This window comes from Microchirus variegatus (assembly GCF_963457635.1).
Source record: "Microchirus variegatus genome assembly, chromosome: 21".
In the NCBI taxonomy this organism is placed as follows: Eukaryota; Metazoa; Chordata; class Actinopteri; order Pleuronectiformes; family Soleidae; genus Microchirus; species Microchirus variegatus.
In genome coordinates, this window is record NC_139822.1 from 18,239,899 (window position 1) to 18,259,756 (window position 19,858).

Consider the following 19,858-nt stretch of genomic DNA (forward strand, 5'->3'; position numbering starts at 1 on the left):
GATCAAATTTGTGATGGAAAATAAAAAGGTTCCCATAAAAAAAAAAAAAGAAGAGAAAAAAAGTCATCTCTTTCACTGCAGCTCATAACTGTCATGAAGCTGGATGGCTTTTATGGAGGTGAGGGCGGTGGTGACATACTACAGAGAGTGAGAGTGAAAAAGATAGGAGGGAGGGGGGGGGGAGAGCGCTCACGTCTGAGGCAGCGCTAAGCTAAGCCCGCCATCTAGTGGTAACAAGAGGTACCGTGTCGAGCAGAGGCCCTGACAAAACGAGGACGAAACGCGACCACAGCCTCACACGGTTCATATTAACCTCTTACAACACAGGTCATGTTCTCAAAAGCCCAAAATTAACACAGTTTACAACTGCAACTATACACCACATGTATGACTAACACAACCAAAGCTGCTCATGTTCAATATATGCAGATTGTAAAATAATCTAATAATTTCCGACAGTCATTTTAGACAAACATTTGTACCATCTCAAGCTATTTCACAGACATAATTCACCAACCGTGTAACCCAAACACACCTTAAATGACATGAATGGACATTTCAAGGACTTTCCAGGACCAGTTCCGTCAAATTCAAGGACCAAACGTGCCGACACAGCTTAAGATGGGGAGGGATCTTGGTCAAAGTCAGTCTTTGGTGAGACAGAGATGTTGGAATTTTCATTTCCTAGGCATCACCTTGTCGTCATTTGCCCGCTCTTGCTTTAACTTTACTCGCTCATTGTGCTGCACGGAATCTCACGTCAACGGCAGAGAGAGAGACAACACCGCTAGTAATTACGAGTCCATGTTTTGTCCTGCGTAGGTCTAGTCTATGCACATCAACTAGCACGTCAAAAAAAAACACGGGATTAGGGCTGCAACTTGCGATCATTTTCATAATCGATTAATCGGCCGATTATATTATTACTTTTTTAATGATTTCTTTGTTATAAGGAGCAAAGAAACCAGAAAAACATTCACATTTACGAAGCTGAAAAGTTGCTTTAATTCCTTAAAAAAAACACTCTGACCGATGAATCGATTGTCAAAATGGCTGACGATTCATTTAGCGCTCAATCGATAATCGATGAATCGAGTAATTGTTTCAGCAAACTTTCAAGGATTTTAAGGACCCGTAGGAACCCTGATGGTGTAAAACGCTCGAGATTCAAGGTTAATTTTCAGGTCCAGCAGAGATAAATATTCAATAAATACCTAAACAAGTAGTAATAATGTAAGGAAAAGAAAAGACTGTATCACACTGATATCGGTATCACAATAGTCTCAAGATTGAAACGATTAACCGATTACTAAATTAATCGTCAACTATTTTGATAATCGATTAATCGGTTTGAGGCTTTTTTCATGATTTAAACAAGATTTCTGATTGTTTTAGCTTATTAAATGTGAATATTTTCTTTGTTTCTTTGGTTGACTTAACAAAATGCCAGCTTTTATTTCACTGGGAGCTTTCCGCTCCATTTTAAAACAGAAATCCTTCGAACAGTGTCTATGTTCTTAAATTGTTACTGCGATCACAACTCCTGCACTTTACGTTTCTCTAGTTGCACTTTAATATGTCGATGTTTGTTTTGTAAATGCTGCATTTCCTGCTTCTTATTTAACTTTTGATGCGCGCTGCCGCCTTTCTTGGCCAGGTCACCCTTGCGAAAGAGATCTTGATCTCAATAAGGGTCTTTTATCGGGTTAAATAAAAGTTAAAGGTGAAGTAAGTAGTTTATAGTGCCATCTAGAGGAGAGGCTGAAATTTACAACAAAGAACTGCTCCTCTGCTCACCCCCTCCCTTCCCTGATACTACACAGTGTCCCTTTAAATAAAGGAATAAATAAAAAATAAACAAAGAAATCATTAAAAACTGAATCATTTCGGTTTGTGGACAAAACAAAGGACATTGGGGAACATCGTCATTTCCAGGTTTGACGAACTCTGATCGACGTTTTTTAACATTTTATGGACCAAACGAATCATCGATTAATCGAGAAAAAAACCGATTATGAAAATAATCAGCTCGAATCGTGACATCGGTATCGCACCGGACCAAAAAAAAAAGCGGCCATCGAGCCTCCTCCAGACATCGTGCTCACCAGGAAAACCACAAAAACAAACTCGTCCTGACAGAACGAATCACCTTCCAGACGCGCACGTCACAGCAGAGCTTCCTCTGCCGTTCGCGCGCGCCGCCAAATCCCTGCCGCCGACCGACGCCAAACCGCCGCCGCGTCGTGTTTCATCTGCCACTGTTAGTATGCACACAAGCCGAGCGCCAGCCTCCAAATGTATTCATTTATTCACTGGCTCCTCAGAGAAATCACAGTGTCTTGTTGTCCCTATTTTTTTTCCCTCCCTCCCTCTCTCTCTCTCTACCCCCCCCCTCCGACTGTCCAGATGGAATTTGCGTGAATAACATCAGTTTAGTGAGGCGGAAAATAAGTACAGGCTAGCACCGCAGCCGCGGGGACTGGATTACACCTTTTCTCCCACCTCCACCAAAAAAAAAAAAAAACGACAAGTGTCACCTTCATATACTCCTTTGTTTCTTTCTCATTTTCTTTTGAATCTTGAAGCAGCGTAGTGTGTGTGTGTGTGTGTGTGGGGGGGGGGGGCATGCGGAGCTCAAGGTGAGAGATCCATACAGACGTTACAGCGACAACGATTTTGTATTATCATGCACTGCAGGTGCAATTGTACCGAATCTGCAGCGTCGTTCTGATTACAAAGACGTCGTTTTCTTGTGCATTTAAACCACGACTAACTGCGTCCATTAATCAGGTGTACTTCTAATAAGAGCCACTGAAGGAATCTGTACATCAATATATCACAACTTCAATAAAAAAGCCCTAGAGAAATTAAAAAATATTCATCCGGTCTATCAAAGAGAATCGTATTAAGTCCCGAGAAATCGATTTCTGCAGAATCGGCGAGGTGTCCGCGTCCTTCGCAGTCGATTCAAAACGAAAACTATTTTTTAAAAAACGGAAATGGATCCTACCTCTCTGAGAACTGTGCTCCCGAATCCTCGGTACAAGCCCCGAACGCCCTGTCCAGAGGAAAACACGGACAAACACGCGTTAGGTTCATTATGGAATGGATTCAAGTTTGTAAGGAAAAGTTAAGTCACTTTTTAATGATTTTTTGTTGTTGTTGTTGTTAATAATAATAATAATAATTCTGTGCCTGTTTGGTTTTTGTGAACAAAACTACCAGACCTGACTGAGGGAGCGTTGGTGTGTATACAGCAGCAGAGCAAGGGCGGGCGGAGACAAGAAGTGTTTATCCGCGTCAAACTTTTTGTGTTTTTAGCAGCATAATTCACTTTTAGTGGCTTCTTCTTTGTGTTTTCAGTCAAACAGCAACCAGTTTGCAGTGGTTTCACTTTATATAGCACTTCCTGTGGGAATGTCACCGGGCGACACGAGATTTAAACACTGCCATACCGAGGATCATCAGAGAGAGAGTCAATAGGCTTAATCTGCAGCATTGTTTGACCTAATTTGACCCCGTTTTGGATATAATTGGCATTTGTTTTATGTTTAAAAGTCAAAAACTTTGTCTGAATCTATTTTCCTCAGTGTTTTAAGCATTTTCCTGCCCGAGGATCAATGAAGTAGTTGACTGTGATGCGTCTGTCGTCACTTTTTGCCAGGAAGAGTCCAGGAACTGTTTACCACTTAGCTCCGTTAGCCGCATTAGCTCCTTTTAGCGCTGTTAGCGAGCCGAAAGTGAAACTGGAGCAGTCTGTTTATTATTAAAGGAAAAGAGCAGCGCTACAAATAACCAGCGTACCTGTGTACTGCGTGTATGTGCTTCTGTTTAGCAAGTTTAGCGTTACTTTACAGACTAATTTTAACAATCGGGAGTCACGTAAACAAGACGTCACTTTTTCCGGTCAGTCGCCATGTTGATGTTTGACAGCGCTACTTAAAACCAAAGATTATCCTTAGAGAAAAGCGTCATTAATAGTTCTGTACCTCCTCTCTGAGTGTAGCCAACAGGACGCGGTAGGTGGTGGATGACGGCGAAGCCTGAGTCCTAAGTTTGATCACTTCTGTGGGAACCCGGATAAGACACGCCACCTACAGGACAGGAAAAGAACATTCGTTTAACCAACAAAAAAAACAACAATCCTGACCAATAATTTACAACATTAGTGAAATACCTGTAAAAATATGCTTTAAAAGGGTCAAGACAAAGTATTAATTTATAACGTACAAACAAAATAAACCATTGTGAAGTCATATTTCCAATGTGGGATGAAACTGCACCTTTGCTTTCTAAAGGTTACGACAACGTTTGCATTCCGTGTTAAACACCACATCATCTGTTGCCGTTGCTTTTAATGTGCGACAGGTGGCGATGACATGGTACGACCCGAGGAGAGCAATTACATCAAACTGACAGCCTACCGGGCGCTTTTAGCTAGCGTGCAATTAAGCCAATTAACAAAGGCGGCGCAAACAGCAGACATGACAGCCGAGCTGAGGAGGTAAAAAAAAAAATAAAAAAGGTCGTCGGGGCTGACGGCGTACGTGTCCAAATAACACGCACCTCCATCAAACGCGACGAGAGACGCTCGCACTCCCCCGCTACAAGTTACAGCCCATCCGCCGCATGTCAACAAAAATATGGACTGCCAACAGCTCGTGAAGACAGACATGAATATTTATGAGTCATAACTCTCATCGCCCTAAAGGCGGGCAGGCACAGCTGCCCACCTGGCGACTTGATTTCCCATTTATCCTGCATCAGAGCGGAAAACGCCGGGGCTAACAGCGACGAGCAATCTTGCAGAGGGATTGGCGAGCCGTGCCACCTGCTGCGACTCCCCTCAGTCGTACAGATGCCAGTCTGATGGTGCCATCCCATCACCGCCGCCAACGCGAAACAGAAAGAATGATGGAGGCAGCGCGATCGGGATGACACGTGCGGCTTCACCGTATTATCACTTTTAGCTTTTAAGCATTTTCACTATTTTGGAACCCAAGCATAAGTTTTAACGGGGGACTGGACCTGGAGAATAGAGCGCACACGGGCCACTCCATTCCATCTGCTGCACGGATCTATAAACGCAAGGAACATCTGTCCGTCGGGTCTGTTCATGGCATGATTGCACAACGGGACGCTCGACAGGCTTCAAAGTTGGCGGGTGACTTGCTAAGGGCACCGGTGTGTGCAGTGCCAACTTTGGCAATGCAAGGATTTTCCATTAATCTGACTCTTAATCCCATAAAACTGTCCAACGGGTCACTTGACAAGGTCCAGTGCCATCTTTGACATTGTTTTGATAAGAATTGCAAGGAACATCTGTCCGTCATTGGCCATTCAAACAGGTAAAAAAATACACAAAGGAACCCCAGAAACACAAAAAACATATTCTTCGACTGTCCAGTCAAAAGTACTACCAAACTACTACAATATATATATACAATATTTCACTAAGTACCTATCACGGGTTGCCACAGTACTAGAATTTTAAACAATTCAAGAAACTGTTCAATACTCCAGGGACTGTAACGTCTTCTGTGCTCCTGGAGACCATATTTTCGTAGAACATCGAATACACCAAAGCAAACCCTAACCCCAAAATGAAGTACTTACTACTTCATTTTGGCCATTCGTGTCTTGCCCAGGGAATAGATCAACTTGTAGACTTAAAAATCTGGGAATCTAACCCTCAAAATCCTGCTGAAATTAGCTTAAAGACAACCCGCTAGGCCACCATCTTCTCTTTTGTATCTCAATGTACAGCCCAATACTAGGAGTTTCTAACTTCTTAAGTATCAGAATATCATTCAACTGTAACTGTATATTTTGTGGCTGATCTAACAGACTTGGTACAGTCCACTGACACCGTTTAACTTGTTTTCTCAACCTATTTCTTGGATTATATGGCCTTATACGCAATGATTCAGAACAGTCGTTATCATTCTTGAAAGTGTTCATGGCAGTTAATCAAGAAATGCCTTCATATGCATGACACAGGCCTGTATGTGGCGCTGTAATGTAGATAAATACACCAAAAATGGAAAATGAAGATGCACGGACGGAGCTTTAACGCCGCGTAAAAACTATTAACACAAGAAACAGAAGACGACAACAAAGAGAGCGACGTAGATCTATGACACAATTGTTTGCCCAAGGTTGCATATTGGTCATATATGAAAATCCAAGTGTGGTGTTTTTGAGATTTCTTTCACTCTGGAACCCAAAAATACCATTTTAGAGCTCCGTCTAGAACCACAGAGAGAGTTGTGAGGAACATTTATTTATATTTAAAAGTCACTCACTGCAGTTAAAACGGTGGATAGGTTTTCCTGCGCGTTTCCTATTCTATTCCATTGGTTATTATTTTGTCAATTTAACATCTTCGTCTTCACTGGCTTCACTGAAGGTCAGCGCGACTCCCTCCTCTTCTCGAGTAAAAAAAAACAAACACCGTGAGCAAATAAAGCTCATTCTCTGAGCACAAAAACAAAAGACAGAATGACAGAGTGTCTCTGAAGATTTCTGTGAAATTCTCATTTATATTTCAGGCGAGTGTGACCGCAACCGTACCGCGGTGCAACAGTGCCACCAAGTGGCGGGACGCGCTCCTGCACCGCCTCCACTGTGATAACTCATCCATTCTCAGCTCATCTCATTTGCTCTCCCTTTGGTCAAGTTACAATTTCTAATACATTGTAACGTCATGTTTTCCCCCGAACCAATTCTCCAAAGGAGCGGAATACGGCGGCTAAACAGAAAGAAAGTGGCTATGACAAGTAATTACTGACGTAATTGGACGGCGGTCACGGCGAGGAGACAGCCTTTCCTCTCTTGTCACCGCAGAGGCGAAGGCAGAATGAGGCTGAGATTATACCAAATATATTAGGGACATTGTTTATTTGGGAGTAATTTGCACGCAGAAAAGGATGGAGGGGTGTAGGGAGGAGGGGAGGAGGACGCCGAGTGAATAGAAGATAAAATGTGAAGCCTCCGAGGCCATTTCAGATCCTGGCAAATGGTGCAAACACTGGAGATGGATGAGGCAAGGGCTAAAGAAAAAGAGCTTTAAACCCTATTAGAGGTCGACCGATACGGGTTCTTCTACAGCTGATACAGACGCAGATATTTAGCCAATTTCCTTATATTTCTGATCAATTTTAACAGTTTAATAATAAGAAATGCAAACCCTACAAAATCTACATTTTATGCCTGGTCTGTAGTACAAATTTAACACAATATTTTCATTAAGAAATGATGCATAAACAAAATATAATGAAACGATAACCAAAAACAAAAATTTGGGTGAAAAAAAAAAAAGTTTTAGTGACTTATAAAGTTCGCAAGAGCAAAAACAAGTAATTTGTCATATTTGGCTGATGAATAAATGATAATCGACCAGTTCCGATTGTTAAAAAATGGCAAATATCGTGATTTTCACCCGTGAAAACAAATGTATGTGATTTTCACGAAAACCAAGTTTTCATCTTAATTTTTTTTGTTTTTTTTGTTCCCAAATTCCTAATTTTCCAGTAATTTTGGAGCATTTTTATATGGTCCCCTCATGATGCTTTTCTTTCATTGACACAGTTCAAAATAAACAAACAATACTCAAATTTGTCATATATTGTCAATGTCATGTTTTGATATATTTTGATGACAAGTACTTTTTATTGGGTGTATTTATTATCTCGGGTAAAAATCACCCGGCGTTGGTGATGGTGTTTTGAATTTGAACGATAGTGTTCTAGGGTTAAATAAATGGCATCGTTTTTAAGAATTGTCGTTATACACAAGAAAACCCCCAAAACTACTCGACTTTAGTGTATATATGCCAGGCCTATTTGTGTATAAAGCTAGCAGGCTGTGTACGAACCTCAAACGCAAGAAGAAGACAAAAATGGCAAGAGCAAGACAGGTGGAACCAAGACATCATATGAATCACAAAGTTCCAATTTGGTTGTATACACAAAGAAGGCATTTAGACATTTCAAACACCGTTTCATCTGGATAATAAGACTTTTGCTGCTTCTTCTAAACTCAATTTTCATGTAAACTCAGGCTCAAAGGCCCGAGTCATGGAGATAAAGAGGAAGTGAGCAGCAATCACGTTGGGAAGCAAAGAAGATTTAAGAAAGTGTCCCTCATTAGAAGTCAGTCTCACGTTTAGAGGAGGGTTGTAGGTGGATTGCTGTCAGGAAGACGGACGTCCGATTCCTCACCTACTTTGCTCGCCCTTCGTTCTCGGGCGCCTTCCTTCTGGCTCGTGCGACTGCTCTCGGAATCAAACTGGCAGTCTTTTGAAATTCCGGATACCATTCATCTTTATTTACAAGCTGTTGGATTCATCGCGCAGCATTAATTAGAAGGCTGTCTGCCCCGTGATTGGAGCCTATCAGTTTCCCCCTCAGCCTGCTGTTCTTAATCCAAACATGTTTTCAATCTCCTGCACTCGCCCCGGCGCCAAACAACAAGGCGGCGAGACGCCGCGAGCGAGCGCCGCGAGAACGGGGGGGGACATTAGCAAAGACGTAGCAGCACATTATCGGCAAGGCCAGATAATCAATCTGGAGATTGAGTCATTACAAGCACCACTCCTCTGTCAAACCATCCCTCTTTCACTGCTCATGGCCATCAGGACAACGTGGTCAATGGGATTACCATTTAGCAGTATGCAAAAGACTGTTCTGGACTGTCCTTACTTTGTCTTAGTCTTCATTGACTGTTCGCCCATTATATGTTACGGCTAAATACTGAAGATGACTATGACCTGGAGGATTGACAAACCCCCAAAGACATAATAAGTGTTGTTTGAATTCTCTAAACCAGTGTTTCTCAATCCTGGTCCTCAGGGACCTTCATGATTTAGATGTTCTGCAAAAGCCTGAGAACAAACCATTCAAGGAAACATCTAAAACATGCAGGACAAAGGGTCACTGAAGACCAGGATTGGGAAACACTGCTCTAAACCCTTTAGGAAAGCAGTGTAATTGAAATTGAAAGCTCTTATTATGGCTCCTACTGACAAGTCTAAGGGTGAATTCCAATTCCTTGCTTAACCCTCAAGCTTAACCCTCAATCTCAAAAAAGTGCTGTCCTGATTCTCAGAAAAATTAAGTTGAGGGGCAAGTTTAAGGGCTGTGTCGCCCTCAATATCGAGATTTTCCGAGACCAACCTTGGGAGCAAGGGCTACCCAGAATGCATTGCGTGTCTTGACATAACAAAGATGGCGCCGAAAGCAGCGAAACGAGTACACTACAAATGAAGTATTTTCTTTGTTAATAGAGATATAAAAACGATGAAAACCATTGTATTATCTTAGTTTAGGCCCATTTTATGGATAACTGACGTCATTGTTTGTTTTTGGAGTTGACAGACTGGACGCAGCTTTCGCGTTATTCTGCCCCCTACAGTCTGAAGACGTATCTGCATTTAAGGGGTGTCCCATTTCTAAGTGACAAAATAACCCTCAACACTTGGTTTTGAGGGCCAGTTAAGATTAAGGGGGTTGGAATTGGCCCTAACTATCCTGTTGCACCCTACATCCATCCATTTTCTACCACTTTAACCTCCATGGTGGACATTTGGCCAGTCCATCGCAGGGCTCCGACGCCTACGATCAATTTACCTAATATCTCATAAAATAAATGTTATTGGACTGTGGGAGGAAGCTGGAGAACCCAGAGAAAACCCATGCACAAACGGGGAGAACATGCAAATTCCATGCAGAAAGGCCCTTGTTCCGACCGTGGCTCAAACCCGGGTCTTCTTGTTGCAAAGGCAAAGAGCGCAAACCACTACACCAACCACACTAAATCTATGTGACAACACAGTAAATTACCACGGGGACAAATAAAAATCGTCAAAAAAGCGACACCAACATCCCGGTCAATTTTTGACCTCCTCGAGTCCAATTCCTGGAAATGCATCGCGGCATCAGGACTGAAATATGGGACGACAAGGGAAGGAGCGATTGGAACACAAAGGGAAGGGAAAAAGGTCACAAAGAAAGGGCGGAGGAGATGAGGACACTGCCGCGCGTCTCCAAACTTTGAAACAACAGCCAATAAATCACGGAGCGTGGCGCTGCTTAAAGGCGATGCATGGATTATTTCTCGCTGCCAAGTTAAGTGGCTGCCAATTCACTCCCCTTCACCCTCATGCTACCTCCTTTTCTGTCCACCTATCTTGTCACGTCACACTGTATTTTCCAGTACATCCTCACACCGACGTGTGCTGGCGGCGAGGTGAGGGAGGGAGGGGAGGGTTAGCTAGAGAAGCCCGCCGCCTGGCCTTGACAAATGAGCTTTCAGGGCAGACGTCAAGCGAACGGGAATGAAGATAAATCTGATTTAATGGCTGGATAACAGGCTGCTAGAGCCCGACAGACGCCATCAGCTCACACATTCTTTATAGGAGCGTCCCGACACCGCAGTCGCACAAACACCAGGACGGTTAGAGAGGATTTCTCTTATCGTCTTCACCCCGTCCTCTTGTTAATCCTCCCCATAACTTACAGGACTATCGTCCTCTCCGTCTCCACGTCTGTCCACTGTGTGTATACGCAAGTTAAGCCCAGGGACTTAAACTCATACACACGAGTTAAAGAAATCACATTAGTCATGACATTCGATGATCACCGCCCAAATAGCAAGTGAGGGCCACTTAGTAGAGTGCAGGATCGGGAGGCGATTTTCTGTCCGAACCCAACCGTGTCCAAGAACCTGACGCCAAACCCAAAACCTAAAACCTATTCTAGTTTTTTTCCTTCCAATAAATACAGTTAGAATTCGAGCTTAGATCATGCCCAAAAAAATCATGCCCAAGCCCGACACATTAACTGTAATTACGAGCCCGATTTAAATCACAATTTTTTAAATACATGAGCCGTAAATGTACATGTACGTCCACGTCCTCCCCACGGGGGGAGCTTGTTGTACCTGCTGCCACAGTCTGATTTACAACAACAACAACAGAGCCACTGAGATCCGCTTCCATGAACGCATACGTCGATAATGACGATACCATTCCCTGGTTTTGTACGACGTTCTATAACATACCACGCGAAAACACGAGGGAGAAAAAACACAATTGCTCGATCAAGGGCCCGAGGATAGTGGGCCGGGTAGGGCTCTGGCAGATAATCTAATTCTAGTTAGAATATGCTGAAGTGTACTCTCTGGCGAAAGTGACTAAGCTAATGCTGAAGCTAATCCAAAACAGGCTTATCCCCCCGGTATTTCAATCACCAAAAGTCTATCTACGTTTGGTCTACAGTTTAATGACTCCTGTACGTACCATTCCCGCATCCTGCGATGACCACGATGCATTTTTTTGTTGCAATGAATGCGTGAACCCTCTTCTTGGCCTTATACGGAGTATCAGACTACATCATATTTTTGTCTTTCACGATGGTCACCATGTCAGATTATCTTTTCCGTCTACTTTGGGGGACTGGCAACGCAAAAAGTACGACCCCGACCAATCAATCACAACTCACGATTCTGTGCTAGCTCAGATGTAATCGGGGAGGCGGGGCATTCCTACAGGAGCTGTCAATCACGGCCACCGAAGCGGTGTGGTGGTAATGCTCGTGGTCAATTAAGAAAAGATGGTGGACCCATTCAACGAAACATTCCTTGTTGAGACTTGGGTGTCACTACTCAACGGATCACCAAATGGCTGTTCTTCCAAATGACACGTTCGTTCATTGTTCGCGACATTCATGGCACTGGAAATGTGTCAATCACAACCAAATCGTTTGAAAATCGTCCAGAATTTTATCGTCAGATCCACATTAGACGGACATCCCTTAGACCGAAGGACATTTATGCGCGTGTGCGAGTGTATTCTAAAGCTCCACTCCCTTTGGTACAGCTATTATTACAAGCTTTGAATGAGGTCTCCATCGAGTAAGTTAGTGTCACATCGTCCCACAGAGCTTCTGTTGTGGCAAAGGTTGCGGGGAATAACAAAACTGAAATGGTCTCACGGGTAAAGGATCATGGGGCTGCTGAATGGGGTGGATGGGGAAGTCAAAAAAAAAAGAAAAGATGCTGCTCCTTCTTCTTCTTCTTCTATTTCTTTTCAGATCCTGTGTGTCAGAACCTGCCAACGCCCAGCTGCTCCCAGCGAGAGCGAGACGAGCCCGGAGGAAGAGCCACGGAGAAACGCTCGCTGGAGAACAAGCGAAGCTGTCCCGCACTGGCAGAACAGATCTAATGCAAAGCAACATCATGCTAATGAAAATCTGTTGCAGTCCACGGTTAACGTTGGTGTCAATGAGATTTGTGCTGAATAATTCAGATTTCTGCTAACGTGATTATATTCTCGGATAAAATATGCTAATTTAGTCGAGTGAACTTAAGTTTATCCACAGGCTCAAACTTTGGCAATCCCTAATGTGGGAGAGGTAAATACAGAGATGAACCGGTACAATAGTACAGTTAGGGTTCAGGACCCCAGATTTCAGTGCTTCTAACTAATATTTCAAAATATTACCTCAAAAAATATAGTGTAGTAACAAAAAAGGCACCGGTGGGTACTGGTACTATATTTAAGGTACTAGGGCCTGAACCAGAATTTAATCCAAATGTCAATAACACATAACCCTTGTTGTGGGAAGATTGGAGGCCGTCTCCACTGCCCCCTACTGTACGTTAACGGAAAACCAGCCTTCCAAGATCAGGGCCACCGATCCGGAGTCCTCAAAATCAAGTCTGGCAAGGTCTCAGACCTCGCTAGACACAAGTGGTAGATGACAAAAAAAGTACCGGTGCGTACTGGTACTATGTTTAAGGTACTAGGGCCTGAACTAGAATTTAATCCAAATGTCAATAACACATAACCCTTGTTGTGGGAAGATTGGAGGCCGTCTCCACTGCCCCCTACTGTCCGTTAGCGGAAAACCAGCCTTCCAAGATCAGGGCCAGCGATCCGGAGTCCTCAAAATCAAGTCTTGCAAGGTCTCGGACCTCGCTAGAAACAAGTGGTAGACGACGGATGGATGTTTATGGTGGCGTCGTAAAAATACGGACAACGAAACTGTAGGGGGAGCTCCGTAGAGGTAAAGGTTGCAAATTTCCACGTTAAGTTATAACAACTGTTCTTGATCTCCATGTTTTTAATGCTTATTGACGAAAAAGTGAACCATGAACCTCAACAAAACATAGTTTTTTCTTATTTATATCCATTTTTATTTGGAAGGTCCCATATTGCTCTCTCAAGCTTCAAGATATTTTTACTATCCCCAAAGGGCAAATTTGGTTTACAGCCAGCAGTCGTATATAAACATTATTATTATTATTTATTCTATTGGCTACACCCTGAAGATCATGGTTCTCTGTGATCTTCCTCTCAGCTCCATCTTCATCAACATCACTATCCTTCCTCTGCACGTGACCATCTCATCCATCTCAACCTCGACTCGTTTACCTTATTTTCCGACGCGTTCACTCATTCCTAATCCCGCTCAATCCCCAACACATATCTCAGCGTCTTCACTTCATTATTCCTTTGATACGTTTTCCATTGCCTGATTTACTTCATATTCCGTGTCTCGCAGTAACTTCTGTGAGCCAACGTTAGCGATATTTCTTCAAATTAAAAGTCATTAGCGATGAGCAACGCGGGGGGAAAAGAGAGCTATACGTGGCAGGGGTTGCATCACAGTGCAGGCATTTAGACCTCGCATACATCTCAGGGCAGCACTAGCGTAGACCTTTCATGGCTAAGCCGGCAGATTACTCGCTTTGAACGTGACGCAGTCCTGCTCTGCTCAGCTCCTTCTCTGAGGATTTGGGCATTTGATGTGCTCAAATCCACGGCAGCGGGAACCGGGTTAAAGGTAGCGGCGACCCCGGCCTCACCTTTCACTCCCATATGCACCGCGCCGCGGACTAAAAGTTGTACGATTCAGTTTGAGGCCGCGCTAAAACTCCTGCGGTATCTGCAATAACTGCCACATTGGTTATGACTCTTTCATTTCTAAATACCCGTGCAATTTGACAATATGTAACTGGGTGGTTTTAATCTACAACATATTTATATTATCCATAATACTGTATACCATATTTTATGGTTTTACGCTCTGTTCCGACAGGGATTGTTGGATTGACCCCAAATTTGGTCAAACCATTAAAAACACAATGTAGATTATGTGTGATAAATAACATGACTATTTTTCAAAACGGTGTTACCATGGCAACAGTGCAAAGTTGGACGTTCGCCACTAAATATAAAAGTTAGCGTTAGCACGTTAACGCATGGCGCATTTCCATAACTGAACTAGTAGTAATAGTAGTAGTATAGTAGAGTATAGTAGGGTCCAGGCACCGTTTACCAGTTAGCTCCGTTAGCTGCATTAGCTCATTTGGCGCCGTTAGCGTGCCTACAGTGGAATTAGAGCAGGCTGTTTAAATGGAAAGAGCAGCGCTACAAATAACCTGTGTACTGCGTATGTGTACGTTTAGCGTTACTTTAGAGACTTTAGAGACACGTAAACATGATGTCTCGCGCGTCTTTTTCCAGTCAGTCGTCATGGAACCGCGTCGAAGCCGTTAACGCGCCCACCACTAATAAAACTGGTCCCAATAGCAAACGATGGGATGAGTCCAAATGTTCACGAAAACCGGCACCGATCATCAACCGCACATCGTCATTATCCGACGTGGGTCACAGGACTGGGTATGGCCACACGGCGCCCCCTTACATAAACATAACTTACAATGAAAGAGCTTATTACATAGTATATGAAAGCATGTTGGACTAAAATGTAAGGCATTGCATTTAAGCCGAGTTAAGTTTCCCCCCTCAACTGCCAACGGGAATCTACAAATCCGGGCGCCAACTTCAGCATTTGCGGTATCGTAAGGATCAGATGTATTCAGTTTCTCAGGTTCTGTAATAGTTTCCTCGACCTATGTCGATTTTAAGTGCACCGTGAACTCTCGACAGATTCAAAACCCGACACTTTTTCAGAAGCTTTTCCTGCCGACATGGCGGCGTGCGCAAAATTAAGTCATGTGACGTCCATTCTACGGTATATATATACACCAAGTACATTGGTGTATTATTGAATTTGTGCCGCTCTCAATACGACACAACATCGACTCCAGCGCAGCGAGAACCGTCCTCTGGGGGACCGATCGCATTTCATAAACATGCAAAAAAAAACGTGGATAAACGACATCCATCCAAAAGCTATGAATACTGAAAATCTGTAGTATTGTGGTGGTACAGCGGGGGAGGGCATCTCTTTTCCATAACCCCTCTTCATGCCAGTGTGACTAATCATGAACCACCCCCCCCACCCCCACCCACCCTCCATTTGGCTCAGACTCTGGTTCACTGCGAGTGATTTGGAGAGGATGAGCTGCGGAAATTGTGCCGCTTTCAAGTCAAAAGATTCCTGAGACGGAATTGGCAGAGTCCGAAGGGCCTGAGCTGGGAAAGTGGATGAGTCAGTGAGCAGTAATGAGATCTTATTTACCCAGCTGGTGGGGGTGAGGAAGGGGGTTAGCGGGACCGTCATGAGGAAGCCCCCTTAACTCGCCCAGCTGGACTCGGAGGCCTACAGCCAAGACTGCACCACCTGACCGCCCAACCACCCCCCCGCCCCTCACATAGCTGCCCGTGGAATCTGAACATTAGCAAAACATGGTGCTCATATGGGAATTATAGAAGCTAGAAGAAGAAACACCAAGGGAGCAGAGATCATACAAAGAAAGTCCAGTGTCCATGTAGGCCTTTCTTTGGAAGTGAATCCAAAGAGCAACTTTCTAAACAAACCATTTGAATGCATTTTTCATATACAGTATATTTAAATATATGCGGTATTTCTGGTGTGCGGACATCTAAATATACAGCATGTAGTGATTTGTGTGTGAACAGGAAGTGGATGCGGTAGGATAAAATAAGCTTCCGTTTATTCCCATTTCTTCCTCCGACATGTTTTTTGTTTCACGTATTATAAAAGTAGACAATTATAAAGCCTTCGTTCAAAATCGAAAAACTGAAAAGGCTCCGTTTGCACACATTACATACGTACAAAAGTATCATGCGTTTTATCGTCATTCCCGATATTTCATTCACGTCTTTTCTGTTGCGTTGTGTTTGCGGCAAACTTTCTCAACGTCCAGTGGTTGACATTGCGGCGGTGGCGAGACCCTTTTCTTGTACGTGACTATGTATAATTTAATAATCACAGTCGAAATATAAACGATATTCGTTCGCCGACATCATGGGCGGCAGAATGTTGGATATTTAACATTCTAAGTAGCAGGTTTTTACTATATTAAAACAGATGTTTCAGCTTCTTAAATGGGAATATTGTGAAGAAATCATTAGAACTGAATGAATTTGTTACGTGGACAAAGCCAAGACATTTGAGAACATCATCATCTTGAGGTTTTTTAACATTTTCTGACATTTTATGGACCAAACGATTACTCGATTAACCCAGAATATAATCGAAAAATAATTGTTATTTGCAGCCTGTGCTGATACTGCAGTACATTATTGTAAAAGGGTAAGGACAACATCAATAAAGACTTACGGTTTCTCCGAGGGAGGCGGCCAGCATGTGAGCGACGGGTGCCGCGCGCGGCGCCGATAGCGCTCCGCCAGCGCCGAGCAGGGACTTTGTGCATTCGTAGGTGACAAAGAAAGCAGCAGCTGAAACCGAGCAGAGCCACAGCCATTTAAGGCCCATTAGTCAACCAGCACAGAGCAATTAATATTCCTCACTACCACTGACAGGGGAGACACTGAGGTGTGTGTGTGTGTGTGTGTGTGTGGTAAAAGCTAAGAAAAAGTTCACTACTTTAACTGAGCAAACTTCAAACTCTGTTCTGAGTCTTTGTCAACTCTCTCTCTGATGCTTTGCTCACAGAAATGGCTGAGGCTCAATAAATAATCAACACATTTTTTGATTACACGCTCCGTCGATTGTCAAACACCGGAGATTCTACTCTCAAACAATGAGATTGTGGCAAATATAAAAATATTCCCGTATTTATTAACTCCTTTGCCTCACAGCGATCCAAAAAGGCGTCCAAAGTGTGGGACCATTTCACGCTCAAACAAGAAGCTAACAAGGTGTGTGCAGTATAACCACTGTAAACTACAACTGTCGTAACCACAACAGCACGTCCTTAATGATTCAGCATCTGAGCCCAAAACGTCCAGTTGCTAACGCTAACGTAAACATTGATGTTAGCTGATTAACTGTAGCTTACTAGGGCTGCGGCTATAGGCTATTTTTGTAAGCGACTACTCTACCGATTTTTCCTCGAGTTAATTGAGTAATTGGATTTTTTAAAAATGAATAAGAGGAGTTTTGCGTCCTCGATTAATCGAAAAATAATTAGTCGAATACTCGATTACGAAAATATTCCATAGCTGCAGCCCTAAAAACAACTGTATCAGAATGAGGCAAAAACTTTGCCTCGAGCATTCGTTTAATTCCCGTCTCGCTCGTTATGCTAACGCTTGCAGCACATGCTAACGCAAAACATTGTGGATGTTAGCTGATTTAATGTAGCTTACTAGGGCTGCAGCTATCGGATATTTTTGTATTCGAGTATTCTACCGATTATTCTGATTTCTTTTTTAAATGAAAGAAAAAAATAAATAACAATTTCGTGTTTTGCGTCCTCGATTAATCGAAAAATAATTGGTCAAATACTCGATTAGAAAAATATTCGATAGCTGCAGCCCTAATCTCGATAGAAACTCAAGGTTGTGTCTAGGGCTGCAACGATTATTACTCGAATTATTCAAGTAACTCGATTACAAAAATTAAAAATTCCTCAAGGCAATAACTCTGCCTTGAGTATTCGTTTAATTCCTATCTAGCGCGTTATGCTAACGCTTCCAGCACACGCGAACACAAACATTGATGTTAGCTGATTTAATGTAGCTTACACAGGCTGCACCTATCAATTATCTTTGTAATTGATTATTTTTTTTAAAAATAAATAACAATTTCGTGTTTTACATCCTCGATTAACCGAAAAATAGTTGGTTGAATACTTCATTACAAAAACATTCGATAGCTGCAGCCCTAATCTCGATAGATACTCAAGGTTGTGTTATCGACATTGGGAAACCAGTCTTTGTTCCTCCGGGAGAACATCCTTCAAATAAACAGTGATCCTTCATCAGAACATAACAATACGTCCAGCTGTGACAGCGAGCGTCTCTCACCGTTGGGGAAGGAGCCGACGGCGGCAGACGGGACCCCGGCGTAGATGCCCCTGAAGCCCCCGGCCTTGTAGAAGCCTTGCTGACTCTGCAGTCTGGTCTTAATGGTGTCCAGGGGGAAGAGGGTCAGGTCCACGCACATGCCTGCGCTGCCCCCTGCCTGAGGAGATTAGAATCAATCGGTACGTTTGTATGTGACACTGGAGAGCAAGAGCACTCGGAGAGCACAGACGTCCACAGATTTGGGTGATACTAAGTCTGATGGTAAAGTGTCTAGAGTATTTTTAGTCCATTATCAGAGGGATTTCTTGGAACCAGAGCCGCAACTAACGATTATTTTCATCGTTTTGTCCATGAAATGTCAGAAAATGTTCGTCAAACCTGGAAATGAGGATGTTCTCAAACCTCCTGCGTGTTTTAGATGTTTTCCCTGCTCCAACACACCCGATTCAAATGGTCAGCTCGTCAGCAATCTCTGCTGAAGCCTGATAACGACCCATTTATTTGAATTCGGGTGTGAGAAACCCTGATATGGAGCAAAGAAACCAGCAAATATTCACATTTAAGAAGCTAAAATAATCAGAAATCTCGTTTTAATCACGAAAAAAGCTTCAAATTATCAAATAATAACCGATCAATCGAGAAAATGTTATTATTTTTTTTGTCAGTGAGTTAGCAGTTTAACATACGCGGGTGATCACCACACTACTTTAGACAGGAAGTTGCTCACAGGTGGACAAACTTACAGCTTAAACCCAAGCCCAATGAAAACACGACCTCCTTGGTAAAAGAATTGTTGTATTAGTCGGACTGAAAACTGACATTTTTACACATATTTTAAGACAAACTCTCGCAAGAGAGTCTACAGGAGCAGCAGGTCCAAGGGTAAACAAACATTTAGAACCCTAGGGAACGTTCCCTCAGGGTTATGCAGAAACATAACGTTCCCTAAACGTCAAAGGAACCAAAAAAAAAAGGTTAGCAGTGGCTAAATTCACCTTTAGGTTAAAATGTAAGTTTATACGTTACTTTAGAGGAATATATTCATACCCCACTTTCTCAATAATTTGTATTTCTGGGCAAGTAATTTAATACATATGAATATAAAAACATATCTTTAATGGAATATTATTATTTAGTGGTTGTTGTTTTACAGTGTACTTTGTCGTATTATTATGAATTTATACAGTTTCCGAACACAGTCGACACGAGTTAAACACGAGTCAATAACACAGCTGTTCACTAATTACGAGTTTCCCGTGACAACAGTGACAAACGGCGTCAGTATTAGCACAAACTTATCGTCTTACCACCAAAGAGGCGACGAACTCTCGTCTCTCCATGTTCGTCCTCCTGCTTCTTCTGTCTCACTCTCTCGCCCCTTTTCTTTCAAACAGATGTCAACACTGAGCTGAAAACATGCCTGTGGAGGACGCCGCCATGATGGATTCAAAACACTTCCGCGTGACGTCATGACGCACGGCGGCCACGTGACTGACTTCTGTACGTCGCCAAGGCGGAAGAAGGAAGAGGAAAGCGAAAAAAAACAACACAAATACACAATTATACACAATAAAATAAATACATTTATACAAAGTACAAATAAAATATCATTTATAACAAACTTTTAAACGGATAAGAGAGTTAATTGTA

General features: G+C 42.9%; 1 protein-coding gene across 1 annotated transcript in view; it reads right to left on the reverse strand.

Annotated features, from left to right (window-relative positions):
- slc25a26 (solute carrier family 25 member 26) overlaps nt 1-19,646 on the reverse strand; it is an 88,480-nt gene extending 68,834 nt beyond the window's left edge. The window contains exons 1-5 of the mRNA XM_083907981.1: nt 19,516-19,646; nt 18,209-18,365; nt 16,557-16,675; nt 3,990-4,094; nt 3,011-3,058 (exon numbers count right to left, since the gene is read on the reverse strand). Of these exons, the coding sequence (XP_083764107.1) occupies nt 3,011-3,058; nt 3,990-4,094; nt 16,557-16,675; nt 18,209-18,365; nt 19,516-19,548 (462 nt within the window). The 5' untranslated portion in view covers nt 19,549-19,646. The remainder of the gene's footprint in view (nt 1-3,010; nt 3,059-3,989; nt 4,095-16,556; nt 16,676-18,208; nt 18,366-19,515) is intronic.
- Between the last annotated feature and the right edge of the window lie 212 nt (nt 19,647-19,858).